At 27.0% G+C, this 19712-nt stretch overlaps 1 protein-coding gene across 1 annotated transcript; it reads right to left on the reverse strand.

The window, feature by feature from the left end:
- Positions 1–1908: 1908 nt before the first annotated feature.
- LOC135927169 (putative uncharacterized protein DDB_G0289263) lies at positions 1909–19229 on the reverse strand. The gene is made up of 2 exons (XM_065463121.1): positions 18992–19229; positions 1909–2669 (listed from the first exon to the last, which is right to left on the reverse strand). The coding sequence occupies exons 1-2, from the start codon at positions 19044–19046 to the stop codon at positions 1942–1944; spliced, it is 783 nt and encodes a 260-aa protein (XP_065319193.1). The 5' UTR covers positions 19047–19229; the 3' UTR covers positions 1909–1941.
- Between the last annotated feature and the right edge of the window lie 483 nt (positions 19230–19712).

Genomic DNA, 19712 nt, shown 5'->3' on the forward strand with positions numbered 1-19712 from the left:
GTTTTGACATGGGGAGTGTTCGTCTAGATCTAGTATGTGAGGATTAAAGTTGAGAAGCTACTGAAAATATTCTTTCCATCTATTCATTATTTCTTTTTCCATTATTATCAATTTCCCATCTTATTTTTGATTACTTTCGGAGCTCCATTTATATCCCTAGAGTTCTTTTCTCGCTGTTTGGCTAATCTGTATATTTTATTTTGCCCTTCTTAGGTATGTAGATCTTAGTACATGTCATCGTATGCCATAGATTTGGCCCTAGCCACCGCTTTGTAGCTATTTACTTGGATTTTTTATTATATACCTTCTGCTTATCTACGCTAAGCCTATACACGCTTCGTTTATATCCACCCGCTTATATTTGCTTAGTTTATATTTCGCTTTACTTATATTCGCACTGTTTATATTCGTACTGTTTATATTCGTACTGTTTATTCGTACTGTTTATATTTGTACTGTTTATATTCGTACTGTTTATATTCGTACTGTTTATATTCGTACTGTTTATATTCGTACTGTTTATATTCGTACTGTTTTTATTCGTACTGTTTATATTCGTACTGCTTATATTCGAACTTCTTATATTCGACTTATCACTTGGCTCCACTTATAATCGTTCGCTAAAATATGTATATTTAACAAATTATTGTAGTAACTACATTTTATAACTGCAATAATTTGAAAGTTGTTCTTTAGCCAGTTTACAAGGAGCTAAAAATCTTATAAATATTGTTAATATATCTAGTATTAACAATAATATTTGAATATATACTGTAAAAAAAATGTCTTAAAATAATATTTTATATTTAAAAAAAAAATTTTATTAAAAAATTTAGTTTATTTCCGAAATATATGAACAGAGTTGTAAAGAAATACTTTAAAAATATATCTAGATGCCGAAACATCCCAAAATGAGTCATAAAGTTATATCGACAAAAAAGTATTGACTTACATTCCTAGAAATGCATCTATATTCAGATATAACTATCTCCAAAATGAAAAATTATTATGGTACAAGTATGCATTATAGCTAATTTAGGATTCTATTGATAAAATTTATTTTAAAGTTTGTTAACAAAATTCAGTTGATATATATACAAAATATATAATTAAATGATAATAATTGTTGAATTTTAAATATGTAATTAAATGATTATAAATAATAATTGTTAGATTTCAGTAATAGAACATTCTCAAAATTTTTATCATGGCATCCCCATTTATTTGTAAAAACTTTTTAACCACGCTAAAGAGTCTTTCCACCGGAACACTTAACCTCAGAGTGGTGTTAAATTTTATGAATAATACATTTATACTGAAAAAAAAAATTAAATTATTTTTAAGGAGTTATCTGTTTACAATCAGTTGGAAACTTTAATAGCTCATCAACTATAATTTAAAAGCTACCATGTTTTCGTCATCAATTATTCAAAATAAAATTTGTCTCGTTAGTTCTTAAGAATTTAATGACATAATATTAAATGAATTGAATTCTGACATTATTATTTTAATATAATAAAACGTAACATAAAATTTTATCAAAATTTATCTAAACAGATAATTTCAAATATATTTAATTACATATACTTATTATAAAAGTGTATCTAGTAAGAGATACAGATACCACATTTTTGTATCTAGATACTTTAACAACTCTGACAATAACCATTATCTTATTTAGAGGGAGTTTAATGAATAATTCCAAAAAAATAACCTTCCAAATTAATGAGAATTATACATACATAATATTTATCCATATTAGAAGAATAACTATAAAATATAAATCATCAAAATTAAATGGTAAAGGCATTTATTAGTTAGACATTATTGTAATTCATTGCAAAATTAAATCTTACATAATCAATATTAAATATCTATCAAATTATTACATTTCAAAGATTACTTAGATTAGGCAAATATAATTTAATTTTTTTCTGATGACTACCTATGTGCTGATATTTCCGCTGTGCGAAATACTATGCCACTATGATCACGGATACTAGAGATATCTATATTACTATTACATTTATTAGGCAATCTTGAGTGATGAAAATTGTTTTTCGTGGTATTTTTAAAGTTTTTGTCAAGATTTAAATCGTAATTAGTGTTGCTAATTTTAATCAATTGGGATTTTGTGGTTCTCTGAGCTGTTTTAGTTGGTTTATTATTATCGCATTTATTTTTATTGTTTTCATTTATTTTATTGTTTTCATCATTATCAATATCCAATTTATAATGATGACTTGTTTGAATGGAAGTTTCGGTAGCTTTCATTAAGCCTCCTTTGGAAGATTTTACATCACTAATCTTATGTTCATCGAAGTGAGGATACTGATTATGGATGTTGCCAAAGCTAAAAGTGGGTTGAGATAGTTCATTAATGTGTTGAGATACAATATTCCCATTTTTGTGTCTATTCACTGAGTTTTGGCTTTCTGAGCGTTGCATGAACCTGGATTCCTTGTAGGTCTTAATGAGCTTGTTCTTATCAATAAGGGCTCGATATTGCTTATTATTATCCGGGTTATTGTTGATAAATTCTATGTTGTTATTAGAATTCATTACTATTGGAATTGGAATGTTTGAGGATAATCTTTTGAAGGACTGGTTTGTTTCGTTTTTATCCCATTTTTCACTACTACTACTACTTATGCTAGTCGCCTCCGTTACTTGAATATTTATTTTTAATATTTATATTTAATGATAATTTATTTATGTTATTCAGAATTTATTCAAAAATACTTTCTTTTTCCCAGCATTAAATTTCTAAATCAAATAATAAATAATATAAATATTTATTTTTATGGCGCTAATCTTAAATAAGTTTCTTTTCTAATATTATCAATTATATAATAAATATTTGCTTTTTAATATAAAATTACGTTTACAGGTATTATTAAATCGCTTTATGATCTTATTTATGCTTATGCATTGCCATTATATGACAGTCTCTTAATAATATAAATATTGTTAGAGTAAGAGATTAAATTGAAATACTATAGTAGTGCCGATATATGAATATGAACTATATTCGTATCAATGCTATTTTTGAAAAAAATTTTAATAGAAAACATTCAAATTTTAATTAGTTGAAAAAATTATTCATATAAAATGTTTATCATAATAAATAATAATTAATATTCTAATAAAAAAAATTAATATGGCATTACGATTTCAATTTATATTAATCAACTTTTTATTATAATGGCCATGTAATATAGCATAATCAACAATTAAATATATCATCCATACCAGTTTGATAGAGTAATAAAACGAATTAAATATAATACAATCAGTATATATCTTAAAATCTTTTAAATTTAATATCTAGATTAAAGATATGAAAATAGGGCGAAGTGGAATAGAGTTAATCTCTTATTTGTCTTTTAAAAATCTTAGTTTTTAAGGTAGCTTATACAAATATAAAGTGAAAAAGAATGTAAAAAGTATATACAATATATACTCAATAATTAAAAATATCCCTTCATGGGGATAATTTTTTATAGATAAATAATTCAGTCATGCAGTATTTTAAATTAATAGAACTAAACTCAACTCCTTAGTCATATTTTTATTCTATATTACACTCATTTAAATTAATCAAACTGATGATTTCATGATATTCGATATTTAATAATCTTAATTATATAATTCCTTAACCAAGTTGTTAAGAAAATTTGCAACCCCCCCCCCCCCCCACTCCCTTAGAAGATTTCATTTCCTTTATGCACCCTTTCAGAAGATAAACGAATTTCATATGTTAGTTGATACCTGCAATTTATTGCACAAGAAGCTTATGATAATCATCTTCAAAATATTTGTAGATTAAAATAAGTTAATTAATGACAACAAATTTAATATTATTATTTCTTCAAAATTGAGGTCCGGATCTCTTTAGCAAAGTCTCTTTAATATTTTGTGCCAATGATTTATCATAATTAACATTTTTTTAAATGAAAACTAACCATTTGGAAAAAATAACCCCCCCCCCCCCCACCATCTTTTTAATAGGATATGCATCAAAAATTCAGAAAAAATCAAAATACCTCCTAAATTTTGCTGAAGTGCCCACGTCTGATCCCAACCTCTTATTGCTATAAGAGTCACTGCTCGTATTTAAATATGAGTTTAATGTAATGTAAATCAGGTTATGATTACAAAAATGATTAATCAAATCTATTTTTTATAACACTTATTTGTATATATTTTGAAATTACTGGAGCTATTATAGCTTTTAAAAATATTACTGAGATATTTTTTTGGCATATTCATGTCATTTCAATGATGAAAAAAAGTAGTTTGGATGTCCATGTTAAACATCTTCAAATATTTTCCATAATTCTAATCCACCACATTTTAGGTATGGAATAAAACAGATATCTTAACTTACTGATTTTATTATTTTTTAAATTTTCCTTAAAAAGTTTTACATTTATTTGTTAACATTAATGAATTAAAAATAGAGATTATTAAGAGAAAAATGCTTAATGGGAGAGGAGGAAAACTTATAGTGGGATGAGAGTGATTGATTCTACTTCGCCATCAAATTATAAGGGATTAAAGCTCAGGTTTTCCTTCCCTCTTTCCTTCTTTCCTTTCTTCCTTCTTTCCTTTCTTCCTTCTTTCCTTTCTTCCTTCTTCAAACATTTTTCCCAATCCATTAACTAATTAATTTAGAAATATTTTACAGTGGTAAAATATAGTTATTATTTTTACATGACATTCAAAAATCACTTAGTGTATTTCAATTGAAATATAATAATTTACTCAGCTACATTTAAAACTCCATTATAAAAATGTTCTCAAAAACAAATTTTAATTTACTACTTTTATTTTATATACTTAATATAAAATATAAATTACATTTTAAAAGCACCTAAAGTTTGAACATAACCACTTTGTGGAAAATCATTTAATCTCATCGGAATGGAACACGTTAAGAATCCATTCAAAAAAAGAATGAAATTTGTTACAAAATTTGAGTAGGAAGGGGTATTCTAGAATAGAGGCAAAGGCCTAATACAGTGAGATAATCTGATAGGATTAATTAAATTTTATAAAATAGCCGTAATTCAATTGTCGTCACTTTGTAGAACATAAAATATTTTATTTTATCAATGATATCAATCGACTTGGTTATAATCGTATGGGAATTCTACACCTGTCGGCCTATTAATTATATCGTGAAAGCTAAAGGGATATAAATATAATGAAAATAATTCAAAATGTGTTTGGTAAAAACCTTATAATCTAAAATCTTTAAAATTGAAAAAATTCTTCAAATATTTTTTTAAATTAGTCTTTTTCTTCGATATGACTCTAATCAAGGTTGTTTTGTTTAAAATGTTCTATGGTAGGGGAGGGGGATGTATAATTTTATTTATTTTTATAATATCGTTAAGTTTGAAGGATTCATTGATCCACTATGTCTGAATGTAGTGCTGCAAACCTTATACAGTAATAATGATGAAAGATGTGTTATTAATCAGATGGATTCTCAAACAAGATACATGTTATTAACTTAGAATCAATCATTTAAAATTACAAAATTAGAATGAAGTGGCATAAAAGAGTCAAAATGGTAGCTAACATAAATGATCAATTAATTAAACCTCATTGATAAAGTCTATGGAAGGAAATATCCAATATTACAAACTACTGGAGTGTTAACAAATTATGGGTAGATAAAGCGTTGTTAGATGGGTAGAGAAGAAAAATCTGAAACTATCTGTAGTAGTTAGCAAGTCCAAAGATGTATATTTCTTTTGGGGCTTCCGAGGATTATTGTTTTCAGTATGAAAATTCTGATGACACTGGATACTTCTTCGCCATGCGGGTGACTCTTGCTGCACACATAAAATGCTTTAATATTTGAGGATGTCTTTTGGCGTATTCTGTGCACTATAATATTTCGGTGATATATGGAGAATTTATTAAGAGATTGTTCCATGATCGGAATTTATCTAAAGGACCTTTCAACGTTAAAACCAAAGTTATATTAAAAAGCTTATCAGAGTTTTATCGAAATTACGTAAAGTGAGTAAGGCAACATTAGGCAAAGTCAAGTATTTAGGGTTTAAAGTGTAACTATTCTAAAGGCTTCATCTCCAAAAGATAATCGATGCCGGTATTTTTTAGAGTTGTGAAATATTATGAAAGATTTATGCCATGACTAAACGGAATAATCTCGCCTATACATAAACTAATTAGTATAAAAGTGACATTGATATGGCATAAAATACGGCATTTAGCTCAGTCAAAGAATTATTTTCATTGGAGAGAAGAGACATTAATGCCATATCCGACAAAATTGCCAATAATTAAGGAATATGATGCTTTTTATATTGAATTCGATGATGTTTGTTTACACCGTTGAAAAAACGGCACCACATGATCTATCATACTTGCGTTTCAAATATAATCAGCGAATGAATATTCTTTGCATCAATTGATAATGAAACTCGGACCTTGCTATTTATGCTTATCAATTTATTTAAGGTTGAAAACTTATATAACGGATCAAAAACCGTTACAACAGTTATTTGGGTAGAAACGAAACCTAGCGAGAATTACAAATACAAGACTGGTAAAATAGCATTGAAAATCGGCTATTGATTTTGATAGTGTTTATTGGCCAGGTTACAAAAATATAGTAATGGATGTATAAATACGATTATCATTATTGGCTGCAAAGTCCGGCCCACTTCGGTCCGTTATTAATTTGAAACAGTTCCGGTTTGGTTCAAAAATGATTTTGCCGGGCCTTGCCCATTATAGTTTTATTTTTAAAAATTTTCCCGCCTATGCCCGGCCCGTAAAATTTTACTAAAGGTCAGGCCCGCCCATACCTGTTAAAGTTTTACAAAAAGTCCGCCTTGCTCATTAAATTTTTTTGGACAAATTTTTTGCCATAAAATTTTTAATATCTATACTGTGAATTGAACTAAACCCTTTTTGTTTTAACAATATAAATTTGTCAATTTTTTAAATAATTCCATAAAATTCCAAATTTTTAAGGATGGATAAATTATCCATGTTTTCTGAAATATCCAAAGTCAAACAAAATTCAAACTTTCCAACATTTATTATTCATTATTTATTTTATTTTAATAAAACTTTCAATTCGACAAAAACATGAAAACATCAACATTTAACATGAATTTGAACCAAGTGTGAGCACTGTCCTGCTGTAATATGAAATATTCACTGCCTGCCACTTCTCTAATAGCAGGCCAAGTGCTCACCGAGTAAAACAAATTAATTTTGACCTGGATAATAGAGATGAGCTCTATGCAGCCAATTGATACTCCTACGAAAACCATGTTGGATTTAGAGAAATCGATTGGCTGCAAATTATTTTTAGCTCATAGAAACTGCAACGAACACCCTATCGTTTTGCAAATATATCGGTGCCTTGTAAATAATTAGATGTACTGAAATTCGCGAAATACCAGTCGGTCTTCATATACGAGTGTTTCAACGTCATTAACATTTTACATAGTACGAGCTGTGCGTGGTTTACCACTATACCATATTTCTTATCGGGTAGCATCATTCAAGACTGCGATTGACCAGTTTATGTTAGGAAATTCTTTTATAAACCTTTAAGTACCGTGATGCTTTTCATGTCTTAAAATTTTAATCAAATACAAGTCATCTTTACTGAAAACCATTTTTTTAAATCATTGTTTGCTTAAATGGAAATGACGTTATTAGCATAATATATTATAGTAAGTAGATATGTAATTTGCAGAAAAACAGTTTTTATCTTTTCATGTTGAAAAGTTAGAATTCTGTTTGTTCAACTTTGAATGTGTATAACTTTGAACCCTATTGATAGAACATGATGAAATCATTAGTAAACATTAATAAATAATTTATCCCTCTGTCATTCTATAAAATTTTAATAAATTATTTTTATCAGATATTTTACCAAAACAAAAATGGCATCTATAGGCTCTTATATCTCTCCTCTATAACTACCTATTTTAACATCAACCGTTTTATAAATCAATTGGGTTTGCATCTGTATTATGCATTTGTAATTGTATCAGATAATAAATAAGTTTTTCAATTTTTTATGAATTCACTATATATTTATAGGTTAATATTTTTGTCAGACAGCTCTTAAAATACAAAGAAATAAGCATATAATTCATTTTCAAATAGTATAAAGCAAAATTTTAGATAAATAAAAATGAATCCCGGAAAAAAAACACCCGGAAAAAAACACCCGGAAAAAAACCCCCGGAAAAAACCCCCAGGAAAAAAAATCACCAGGAAAAAAATCCCGGAAAAAACCCCTGGAAAAAAACCCCCAGAAAAAAAAACCCCGAAATTTTTTTTCGAATTTACTTAAGATCTAATAATATCGGTATATTTTTATTTGGATTTAATAAGGTATAGACAAATAAGTATTTTAGAAAAAAATATTATAAAAATATAATTTAATAATAAATTATATACATAATAATGATTTATCAATAAAATAGACAGATCTTATTGCAAATTTTGTCAAATTTAGTCTACTTAATATAGTAATTAAGGATGGATATTGTATTTATTACTATAGCAAAAATTTTTACGAAAATAAGTAATACATGGGTTATTTTACTGGGATATTTTTTTCCCAGTACCAATTTGAACATCAGCATTTTTTCTTGTTTAAGCACTGCGATTTTGTTTTCGGTGTCCAACTACCTACACGCCATTGTTCAAGTTTGGTTTCATCGGCAGCCATCTCGCATTTAATTTTTTTAATCAATACCCAGATTGATGGGTGTTTATTCCCAACCAGATTAGAAAAACGATGATTCGAACCTTCGCATTGATTATTTATGAGTTATTCATTAGATAGAGTGCTCTGATTCAAGTTTCTGGAGGAAATCGAGGCTCAATTTGACCTGTTTGGGATTGAGAATTGCTTCTTGTGACCTCCCTTGATACTCGATTGATGTAATTTTTATCGAAATATTCAAGAATATTCTTACCATTGCTCGGAGTAACCAATCTAAGGAATGCCATTGCATCACCCATATCACATAAAGGAACAAATGCTAAGCCGTCCATCATGCCACAAAAGAAGCTTAGAGCTTCATCGGTTTTGTATTGGCTTTCCAGACCTAGCTTTTGAATTTTTCTATGGGTACTTTGACACAAATGGTAAAAGCATTGTGTGATTATGATGTGATCCCCTAATTGAAAAAATAAATATAAATAATTTAACATATTAATAATCATACCAATGACAGTTTTAACCGCGCTCATAGCAGACTTTTCGATATCCATGTATATATATAATGGATCAGGAAATAAATCCCGTTCTTGACATTTAGACATTATTATTTCGAATATTTTTTCGTAAGTATTTTGTGTTTTTTTTTGAGTTTAATAGCTGTTAATGATTGTGGCATTCGCTTATAAAATTATTAATCAATATTAATTATTTCTAGGTTATACTAAAAAAATAAAGTGAAAATTGAGAAGAAAAAAATTGAGAAAAGGTCAGAAAAATAATGATTAACAATGACTTAAAGCAAAAATGGGAAGAAATTAATAAATTGAGAAAAAAATTTAAGAAAAATTGACAAAAATTTTAAAAAATAACGATTTTCTTTTTTTTTTAATTTTTTTCCATGGAGTTTTTTTCCGGGGTTTTTTTTCAGGGGTTTTTTTTTCCTATTACCATATAAAAATATATCAAAACTTAACCTGGGCTAGCCTATTATAATTTTATGTAAAATCAGGCATTTACTGCCTCATATTTTATGAGTTAATTGTCCAGCCAGGTCAGAAAATCTTTTGTGCACAAATTGCCTGGCCCAGCCCGTTTATATTTTTGCTTGGTTAGTTTTTTAAAAAAAATTCCCGACCCGACAAGTTCTAATTTTATGGGAGACAATCTGTGCGGCCCGCGTGGACAGACGGGTGCAAATCTGAAATGTTTTGCTAATAGAAGTATTAGGACGACCGAAGTTCCATTTATGCATGAGATATGAAAAGATCCTATTTTAAATAAGATTAATTAATACCTTGAATAAACGTTCCTGGAGAAGGTTTGAAATTGACGTATCTTCCAAACATTTAGATAGGATGACATAATGATTTCTGAGTTAACAATAGTATTATTGAGTGGAATGGCCTTGTGGTTATTTCAATCATTGAGGAACGACATTGTTGAAACTGTGCATAGGGGAATGAAGTTAATCTTTATTTTTATTGTTGGTGACCGAATCGTGATGATATGATATTGAATTATGTAAAAGAATGTCAGTGTTGTCAAGACTTAGGGAAACGTGCCAGAGTGTTTTTATATTTAAGGAATATTCCGGATAAACCGAGAGAAAAATTAACATTGATTTTACGGGACTAGTGGATTTATTTTATGGTTAATAGGTGTAAAGGCTTACTACAAATGGATGTAGGTAGAGTTACTAAAGTTTATGCTCGCAACAGCAGTAAAACTAATAAAAGTGATAAAAATGGTGTTCATAATTTGGGACATAGCATCAGATAATGTCAGAGAATGGTCCTCAATTGACCACAGGAGTTTAGAATATTGTCAGGAAAAGAATATTTAGGTGATTCACACCATTTCTTACACTCCAAAATTAAATGAGCGGGCGGAGCGGACCATTCGTGCAACAAAGGGATAATATCAGGCGTGTAAAGCATCCTTCAATGACGAAGAAAATTTTATGGGATGTTATATAAGCATAAGGTTCACCTGCAAACTAATGTTAGACTAGAACTTGAAAACACGTTTGAATAAAACCGAATACAAGAAAATAAATGGAATGAACATAGGGAGAAAACATAATAAAAAACAAAAACCAAAAAAATTTCAAGCAAATCAACTAATGTGAATCCATAGCGTCAGAATTGTAGGAAGGAAGGATGAAAATTTGAAATGGTGTTTTACTCTTATATGAAGCTAGATGGGAAGTGATTAATAAAAAAACATGTTAACTAAATGGGGAAAAGAACCCAAAGTAGTCCAGCAGATCCAGAAAAGTTATGATGAGTCTAGTTCAAAAATTGTGTGATTGAATATGGGGAAATGCAATGATTAAAATTTTATGGCTTTTAATAATAAATATATTCAGTGATTATAACATATGTTGTTATTAGATTATGGGGGAAGAATCTAATTAATAAATAGTACAAGTTTTTGTCTGTTAAAGGTATTATTATATTTAAATTTATATACGTTTATTATTTTTTTGTGAAATTAACTTCACTAAAGCCCTAAATTAGTATAAAATATCTTGCTAGATGATCTAAGCAAGTTAATTAGGAAATCTTCGATGTGAATAATTTCATAAGGTCTGTTTTTATTTAGGCTGAAGGCAGAGGGCTCAAGAGAGATTATAATATTTAGTCTTGAGGTTATACGTTATTACCAAATTAATGGCTTAATTCCTAGGCTGTTTATCTTGAGAGGCAACAATAGGTGATCACTAAGATTTGATCTGTAGGCTAATAAAAAAGTTAGCTGATGTTAGAAATACAATGTCACTGTCGAATCAAAAGTCAATAGCAATTCTTAAGCTCTTGATTAGAATGTTTAACGAAATAATTTGTTAAGTAAAGATCCAAATCTCTTTGCTTAGAGGAGTTAGGATAAATTATATTAGGAAAGGGTCTACGAAAAAGGTCAAGAAATGTTGAGAAATAATGCCATTAAGTTACGGGTTTGGTGGAATATAGTAGATGGTGAAAGAAAAGAGGAGAACTTTATCATATATTCCTATATCATCAAGCGAGAAATATTTGCATCTAGGAGAGATACGTATTTGAGATACGGATTTGAGATATGGATTTGAGATACGGATTTGAGATTTAGGAAGGAGTATTGCTAAAATTTATGAGGTTTAAGAAAATTTAGGAGCTTATAAGAATGAAGGCAGGTAGGAAAGAATGGGTGGGGTGCAAATATTTTATAATATAAAAAAAAGTTCATAATTAATTAAAATTATTTATTAGCTAGTAAATATTTTAAGAGTTCTATCAGGTGATAAAATTTTTAGGATAAATTTATTTCAGAAATTCTTTTACCGCCAATAAACGGACCAAGATGAGTGAAACCTATTTTTTCAATAATTAAAAATTTATTGAAAATATGTTTATAATCGCAGGATGTGTAGTATTCACATTTAATATGTCCTTGAGTGATTGGGGTACCTTGACCCTAGACATGTTTAAATTTTTAATAATTATCATTAGCTAAAACTTAATTTTATCAATAACCTCTTTTATAAATTATATTTCTGCTAATTTCACACTTTTATTGAATAATTTCTAAGATATTAACGTTTTTAAGAAGCTGGAATTAATATTTTTGAATATATTTTCTTAAATATAAAGCCAGGGGTGGGCATATTTTAAAAAAATGTATTCGAATACAAATACACTTCAAAAAAAGTATTTGAATTTAAATACAAATACCTCTAAAATTAATTCGAAAATAGTATTTAAATACAAATACTTTGACGAATACTTTTTGCAACTCGATTTTAATTCTAACTCCATTATCTTTTTTTAAACTTACATGCATGATATTTTTATTATTCACTATTTTCAAAAATTCCACTGATTATCCAAAGTTAAATTTTATCTATGGTAATATAAGCATTATAAATATTATATTTATGGAGCGGCATATCATATTAATTATGTTATAATTACAAATAGCATTAAATGCACAGTTTTAATAAAAATTTGAGCATAATAGCACAATAAAATGAATTATATTGCAGACACAGAATTATAATTATATCATAATATTTAATAAATTAAAGCAACATATAAAAACTTTCAATAAATCACATTTAATTAAAAACAAATAAAAAATGGGAAATATTTAATATTATAATAAGGTTTTAGAATAAAATATCATCTAATCTATGCCTATTTGGCCTATTAATTAGATTTGCAAAGCTTAATAACCTTATTACCGGATCTTGATATATTTGAATTATATTAACTTTACCCCGAACAGCACTACACTCGTAGCACCAACAAATTATTATTTTCACACAACACAAGAATAAAATAGGATCTACTGAAACCTGTGTTCAACAAAGAGAAGATAACTACAAACATAAAAACAGCTAACAGGATGATAAATAAAGGGGATAATATATGGTATAAAACATTTTTTGAAAATAAATGGAACAAAGGTGTTGTCATAGAAAAAGAAAGTGAATTTTTATACAAGATCGATACCGGATGCAAAATCATCAGAAGGCATCTAGACCAAATTAGGAAAAGAATATGTGAGACACCAAGTGTATACAATGCCGATTATATTTGAAGGGGGAAGAGACACAAGGAATGTAAGGCCAATGAGAACAAAATGCTTACCGAGTCACGTGATGATCATAAAAGAATATAAAAATTATTTAGAAAAAATTTATACTTAACACACAATTCGATTAATAATAATAAAAAAAAATTAAAAAAATAAATACATATACACAAATTTAAGCCCAAAATATAAAAATAAATTTAAACGCCAAACTAAAACGCAGAATGTAAATAAATATAAACGCTAAACTAAAACGCGAATCACGTATCAATTATTCTTATTTGAATTTTATTCTATTATTCCAATTTTATCATTCTTATTCAATAATTCCTATTCAAATCAATATTCTATATTCTATATTCCAATTCCATTATTCTTATTTGACACTCAACAAATTATTCAACACTAAACGACGAATTAATGATAACGATTTGAACAAAACGGGATCGAGGAAAAGAGACAGGAGAACGTACAAAAACAACAAACGATTAGAAGCAAGTTCCACGACGACTGCGAGGAACACAGAAAGATTGAAGAAGGAACAGAGGGAAGAATGTTGATATATTTGAATTATATTAACTTAAATTTTACCTTACAGACTTATTATATTATTTCTTTCACTTAACATAATATTAATCTAATAGTTACATTGATTGTTATTTACTTTTGAAAGTATATATATAGAATTTATTAGGTTAATAGTCAGTTAGTTATATTTTATAATAAAGAAATTTAAAATAAAGAAATTTTGTTTCGATATCTTTTTGCTTATCCATACCACTTATACTGTATTAGCACCGGGGCATAGGCAAAATAGAATTTTATTTAAAAATTTTAAAATTATTTGGGATATAATATATTTTTGCGATTATTTTTTAAATTTAATACTTCTAACTCTACATAGTTAAAAGCATTATTAACATTTTAAGATTTAAAACCGAATACAATGGTTTTCCTCAACATAAGCGGAAGGAATATTTGCCTAGTCCATCTTATTTTTTTCGAGTTAAGAGGCCTTCATCAGAAAACGCTGACCTTCTATTTTTAAAATAAGGATGTGAGAGAGTTGCGAAAGAGGTCCTCTTATACTTTCTATCTAAAATTGTTAAATGCCATGTAGAGTATTGACGACGTTGTTATTATTACAGAAAGTTATCATTTTCTTCTTCCAAAAAAATTTGTATCGTTGTTTTCATTTTCGCAGATACTATTTTAATAATAAAATGGATACTCATTTTAAAAATAAAATGGGATTAACGGATATGATATTTCGCTAATTCGGGTCATAAATTTAATATTTAAATAAAAAATTTTGGATTTACTTTTAAAATTCAATTTATAATATAAAATATAAAAAGTATTTGTATTCGCCTGAAATAGTGAATTCAGATTAAATATAAAATGCTTTTTATTTTTTAGTAATTAAAATACTTTTCTAAAATATTCAAATAAATATTATTATTAGATTACTGCCCAACCCGCCCAATCCTGTATATAAGATTATATTTTGTTATATATTATTTTAATCTTGCATAATATTATTCTAAAACTTCAGTTTATCATTCCAAATCTGCAGTGGCGTAGCCAGGATTACCAGACGAGAGTTTTTTTTTAAGGTGGTTAGGAAATTTTTGTTTACTCGGTCTAAGGCAGGTCCCATCTATGAAAAATTCATATTATTTTTTTTGATTTACCCTTGGTTATTTTCCATTTGATTTTTTAAAATATGTTACTTTGATATCTAGCTAAAAAAATTAAAAGCATTATTTCTAGAATCTATAACAATGTAACGTGCTTTATTGTTGCCTATAGTGCTTTAAACAATCTATTAGGCAATATAAATGAAATAAAATAGTGGCAACATAATTTTAGTCAACGTTTACATTAAAAAGCGACTGAAAATCTTTATTCCAATGTTTATTAGTAATTAATTTTATATTATTCTTATCCGTTTCATAGATATAAGATAAATAAAAAAAAATTATGCAAAAAATCTAAAGGGCATCATACAAGAATGGAAATGTGGAAGAACTAAACATCTAGTTTGCGCTAATATTTAATGATATTATTACTTATTAATACCTTAATCGGTTTTGCAAAACACAAAAAAGAAACAGAGTTATACACAAAATTAAAACATGAAAACGCTTTTAAGAGTGAACTGAAAATATTAATTCTTAAACATATATCAAATCATTAAGTAGTACATAATTAGTATGCTATATTGTTTTAATCAATTTGGTAGATGGTTTAAGAGGGAAAACAAATTATTGGTAGAATAAGAAAAAAATTTCATAATTGTTATCATGTCAGAGCGGAAAATTTATAAATTATAAATATCTGGATTAGTTTATCCTCTTACTAATTAATTCTTCAATCAATTTCGCAGACCATAAAAAAGTAACAAAATTAAGTCAAATAAGAACTACAATATCACGTGGGTATCAAGTCAGAGAATATTCTGAAAGTTTTACTCTGAAATTTATATCTAATGATTGTAAAAGGTAGCTAAATATTTATATAGTATATTTATTTATTTAATAGTTATATATACAGGCGCGTAACCAATGGGGGGGAAAGGGGGAAATTTCCCCCCATCGCAAATTTGACTATTTTCATAAATATCATTTTAAGCTAATAAAAATTTTACCCCCACCCCCCAGATTCCCCCCCCCCCCCACCAATCAAAATTTTACAAATATTTGAATATCAATTTTCCAACATATTATTCAAAAATATTAATAAAATGGAAAAATATTTAGTCAAAGAGATTAAAATCAAACGATAATTTATAAATAAGGCTGAGCATGAAAAAAAGTAATGTGTCGTTAGCAGCGATATCATTATTGAATTCAATTGATCAATCAGAGTTTATCATTGCTGCTAGTTGCATCAATAAATTATTTTTAGCTCACTACTTTGTAGAAATTTACAAAAACCAAATTTAGATTTGGTTCAAGTTATTGATTTGGCGGAACATTGGAAAATATACATGAACAGGTAGATGCAATAAGAATGAATGTAGATAAATATTTTCATAATATTTATCTAGACGTTGAATCGAAGGCTAAATTTTATGATATAATACTAATTAAACCTCGTCTAGCACCTAGGCCATTATTGAGATGAAAATAAATATTGGCTCAACTGAAGAATATTATAAAATATCCATTTTCATCCCATTCTTAGATACTTTTTTATAGCAAATAAAAGTACGGGTTTTAGATAAAAAACAAGTCTTTAGCAATCTTCAAGTTTTATTACCCAAAGATCCTTCTTCACTTTCTAATGCCACTATTGGTAAAATTAAATATTTAGAAAAATTTTATTCCTATGAGATTGATAATGAAATAAATTTAATCAGTGAATTCGAATTGTGGTATAAATATTTATACGTTTAGCTATTTTACCTGAGCATGCTATTGATACGCTCAATCGGTGTAAAGAAACCTTGGCTCAATTTCCTAATATTTCGAAGTTGTTTTATATTCTTGCATGTTTGCCTATTACAACATGTACGAATGAAAGGACTTTTTCCAACTTGAGAAGGTTGAAAACATATTTACGAAGTACTGAATATCGGCTAAATGGGTTAGCTCTGTTAAATATACACAGAGATTTGGTTCCAAAGACAAACGAAATAATTAAAAATCTTGTATTTGATAAGAAGTTAAAAAAAACTTGTTAATTTAATTATTTTCTAGTCAATATTTTTAACTACTATTAATATTTTCAATAAAAAAATTTATATTCTACTTATATTGTATGAGAATTTAAGCTGAGGCTAGTTTTTAAAGCAAATTTTAAAAAAAAATGACATTACACTTTATTTCAACTTTACACATAAATAAACCTTTACATTTAAAAAAACTTTATTAAATATAATATACCTAACTTGAAATAATAAAAAAAGAGGCTTGTAATATCCTATCCATAAGCACGAATTAGTAAATAATAGTTAAAAATAGAAATATAATTATATCTAAATAAGACCCGTCCGAAGGCCGGGGGAAAGCTGACCGAAGGCCAGGTAAAAGGGGTTTAGGGGCGAAGCCCCCAAAAAATTTTTCCACCCCTATAAGAAAATCCTGGATACGCCACTGTATATATACATATAATAAAGTCCACAAAATAAGTTATTTTATACATTTTAAAAAAGCAAATTAACTTTGGGCTATTAAAGAAATGAAGGGCTAAGTATTAAATTAAATCTTTTTTTGATATTGTTATAAAATTAGAGGCTATAAAGTACATTAAATACGCAATAATTAAGTAAATTAAGTAAATTAAATTGAATTTAGAGATTTTAAGAAATTTTAGGTATTTTTGTAAAAAAAATTCATAATTGATAAATTGAAACTTATTGTAGTCAAAATATAATTTAATAATTAAAAGGACCAACCATCCTATGACCAACCATTACCCAACCCACTAACTTTACAAATGTCATTTTAGAATCATATTAACCTATCTTTTATTATTTTTAAAAATAGTCAGTAAATAGGGTTTAAACTTTCCTAAAATATATTTATTAAGTATTAAAAGCCTTATTTATAAATCAAAACGATAAAGTTTGCAATTACATTTTGTTCTAAAAAAAATTAAAATACTAAATATCAAATTATATGGCCAATCATGGACGTAATTATCTATATTAGACTTAAATTTCCAGTCTTATAAAAAATAGTTTAAAATAAAATTGAGTGGACCAATGTTCCCCTGTACACAGCGACCCGTTCTCCCCTAAGGGTAATACGTTAATTTAAAAAAAAACAATTAAATTTATTCAATGATAATATTTCAAATTGAAATATTTATTTTATAGAAACAAAGTAATTAACGGTAAAGATTGTTCCACAATTATCCATTGAATAACTAAATATGTCGCTAGGGAACAGAATATAAAAATGATAAAAGGTTGTCTGAATTTCAACTCCAAAATCTCTGCAAAATTCTTCAAAAGTTGGCAGTTCTGTTTCAATTGTTTTAAGCATTAAATAAATACTAATTCGATTTTTTAAAAAACACAATATAATTAAATTAACATGCATAAATGGATCTTTATTCTTTTTCTTTTTTTAATATATATAATTAGAATTATTCTTCCAATCATTTCTAGTAGTGTTGTTGAACAGCTCAATTTGAGCCGATTTTTTAAAACGGCTAACTCAACATCATAGCCAGGAAAATATAGCATAAGCGTCGAGATTTCGCCAATAGATGTTCAATCATATGAGCCATCTATGAGTAAAATCTTTAGGCTTGCATAATATTTTCTGGATAAAATATTGAGTTTTTAAAAATCGGCTCAAATTAAGCCGTTACCACTAATTTCTAGATATTTTTAATATAAATAATTGTTTTTGATATATTCTTAATAATAGACTATTATGTTTTTAAAAGGATAAAATTTAATTTTCAAAGAGTCAAATAAACAAAAGCATAATTATTTTATAAATGATAGTATTTTTTTATTTCGATAAATGGTAAAAAAAAAGAAGGTAGGTTATAAAAGTTAATTAGGATGATTTGTTTTTTCTTTTCTAGTATATCTCCTCTTTCTTTCTTTCTTACTTTCTTTCAAGTCCTTCATGTTTAGAACGATACTTTACAAATTTTAAAGTTTGATTAAAACAATAAAATGATATATAATTTGAATGTAAAATTTTTTTTTAAATTAACTTTTTATCTTAGGTTTGACATTATATTTCTTTTCAACCGAATTCAAACATCCCATTGAAATTACCGGATTCCGATCATTTGAGAATTTTCATTATTTCTGAACTTTCGTTTGTCCTTAATCATCAATTCATTTTCAATTATTATTTTTTTATACAGCTAATTATCAAATTTTTTCTTAAAAAATATCTCATTTTCTTGAGTACTATATAAAAAAAATTATATAATAAATATATGATTGTTTAAATTATGATCATTAGACTTGCTTTACGTTTATAATTCATAAATTTCAAAAATAAAAAAGGGAGTAATGAAAATTTTAGTTTGTTTTTGTAAAATAGTAAAAATAATTTTTCTAAAATATATATTATTTTTTTTAAAGTGAGAAGATATATTATTTATTTTTAATTACAAAAAATAAGGGGAACGGGAGAGGAGAACTATTGATTTTTTTCTTTTGACATAATATTTTTTTTTATCAATATTCCTTTTAGATTCAAATTTTATTTTATCATATTGGTATTGTATCTTGGAGGCAGGGGATCATCAAATTATTATAATATAACATTAAAAACGGTTCTTATTTTATATATACATGAATTTATAAAAAGTGCTATGAAGTAGTGGCAACGCGCGTCTATTATTTAAGTAAATGTTTTGCCCAAAAATTAAAATATTCGAACTAAATTTTGGCGCTCTAAAACAAAATTCTTTCCTAGGTCCC

The sequence above is a fragment of the Gordionus sp. m RMFG-2023 genome, chromosome 3, assembly GCF_954871325.1.
Source record: "Gordionus sp. m RMFG-2023 chromosome 3, tfGorSpeb1-WG-v2, whole genome shotgun sequence".
NCBI classification, from domain to species: Eukaryota; Metazoa; Nematomorpha; class Gordioida; order Chordodea; family Parachordodidae; genus Gordionus; species Gordionus sp. m RMFG-2023.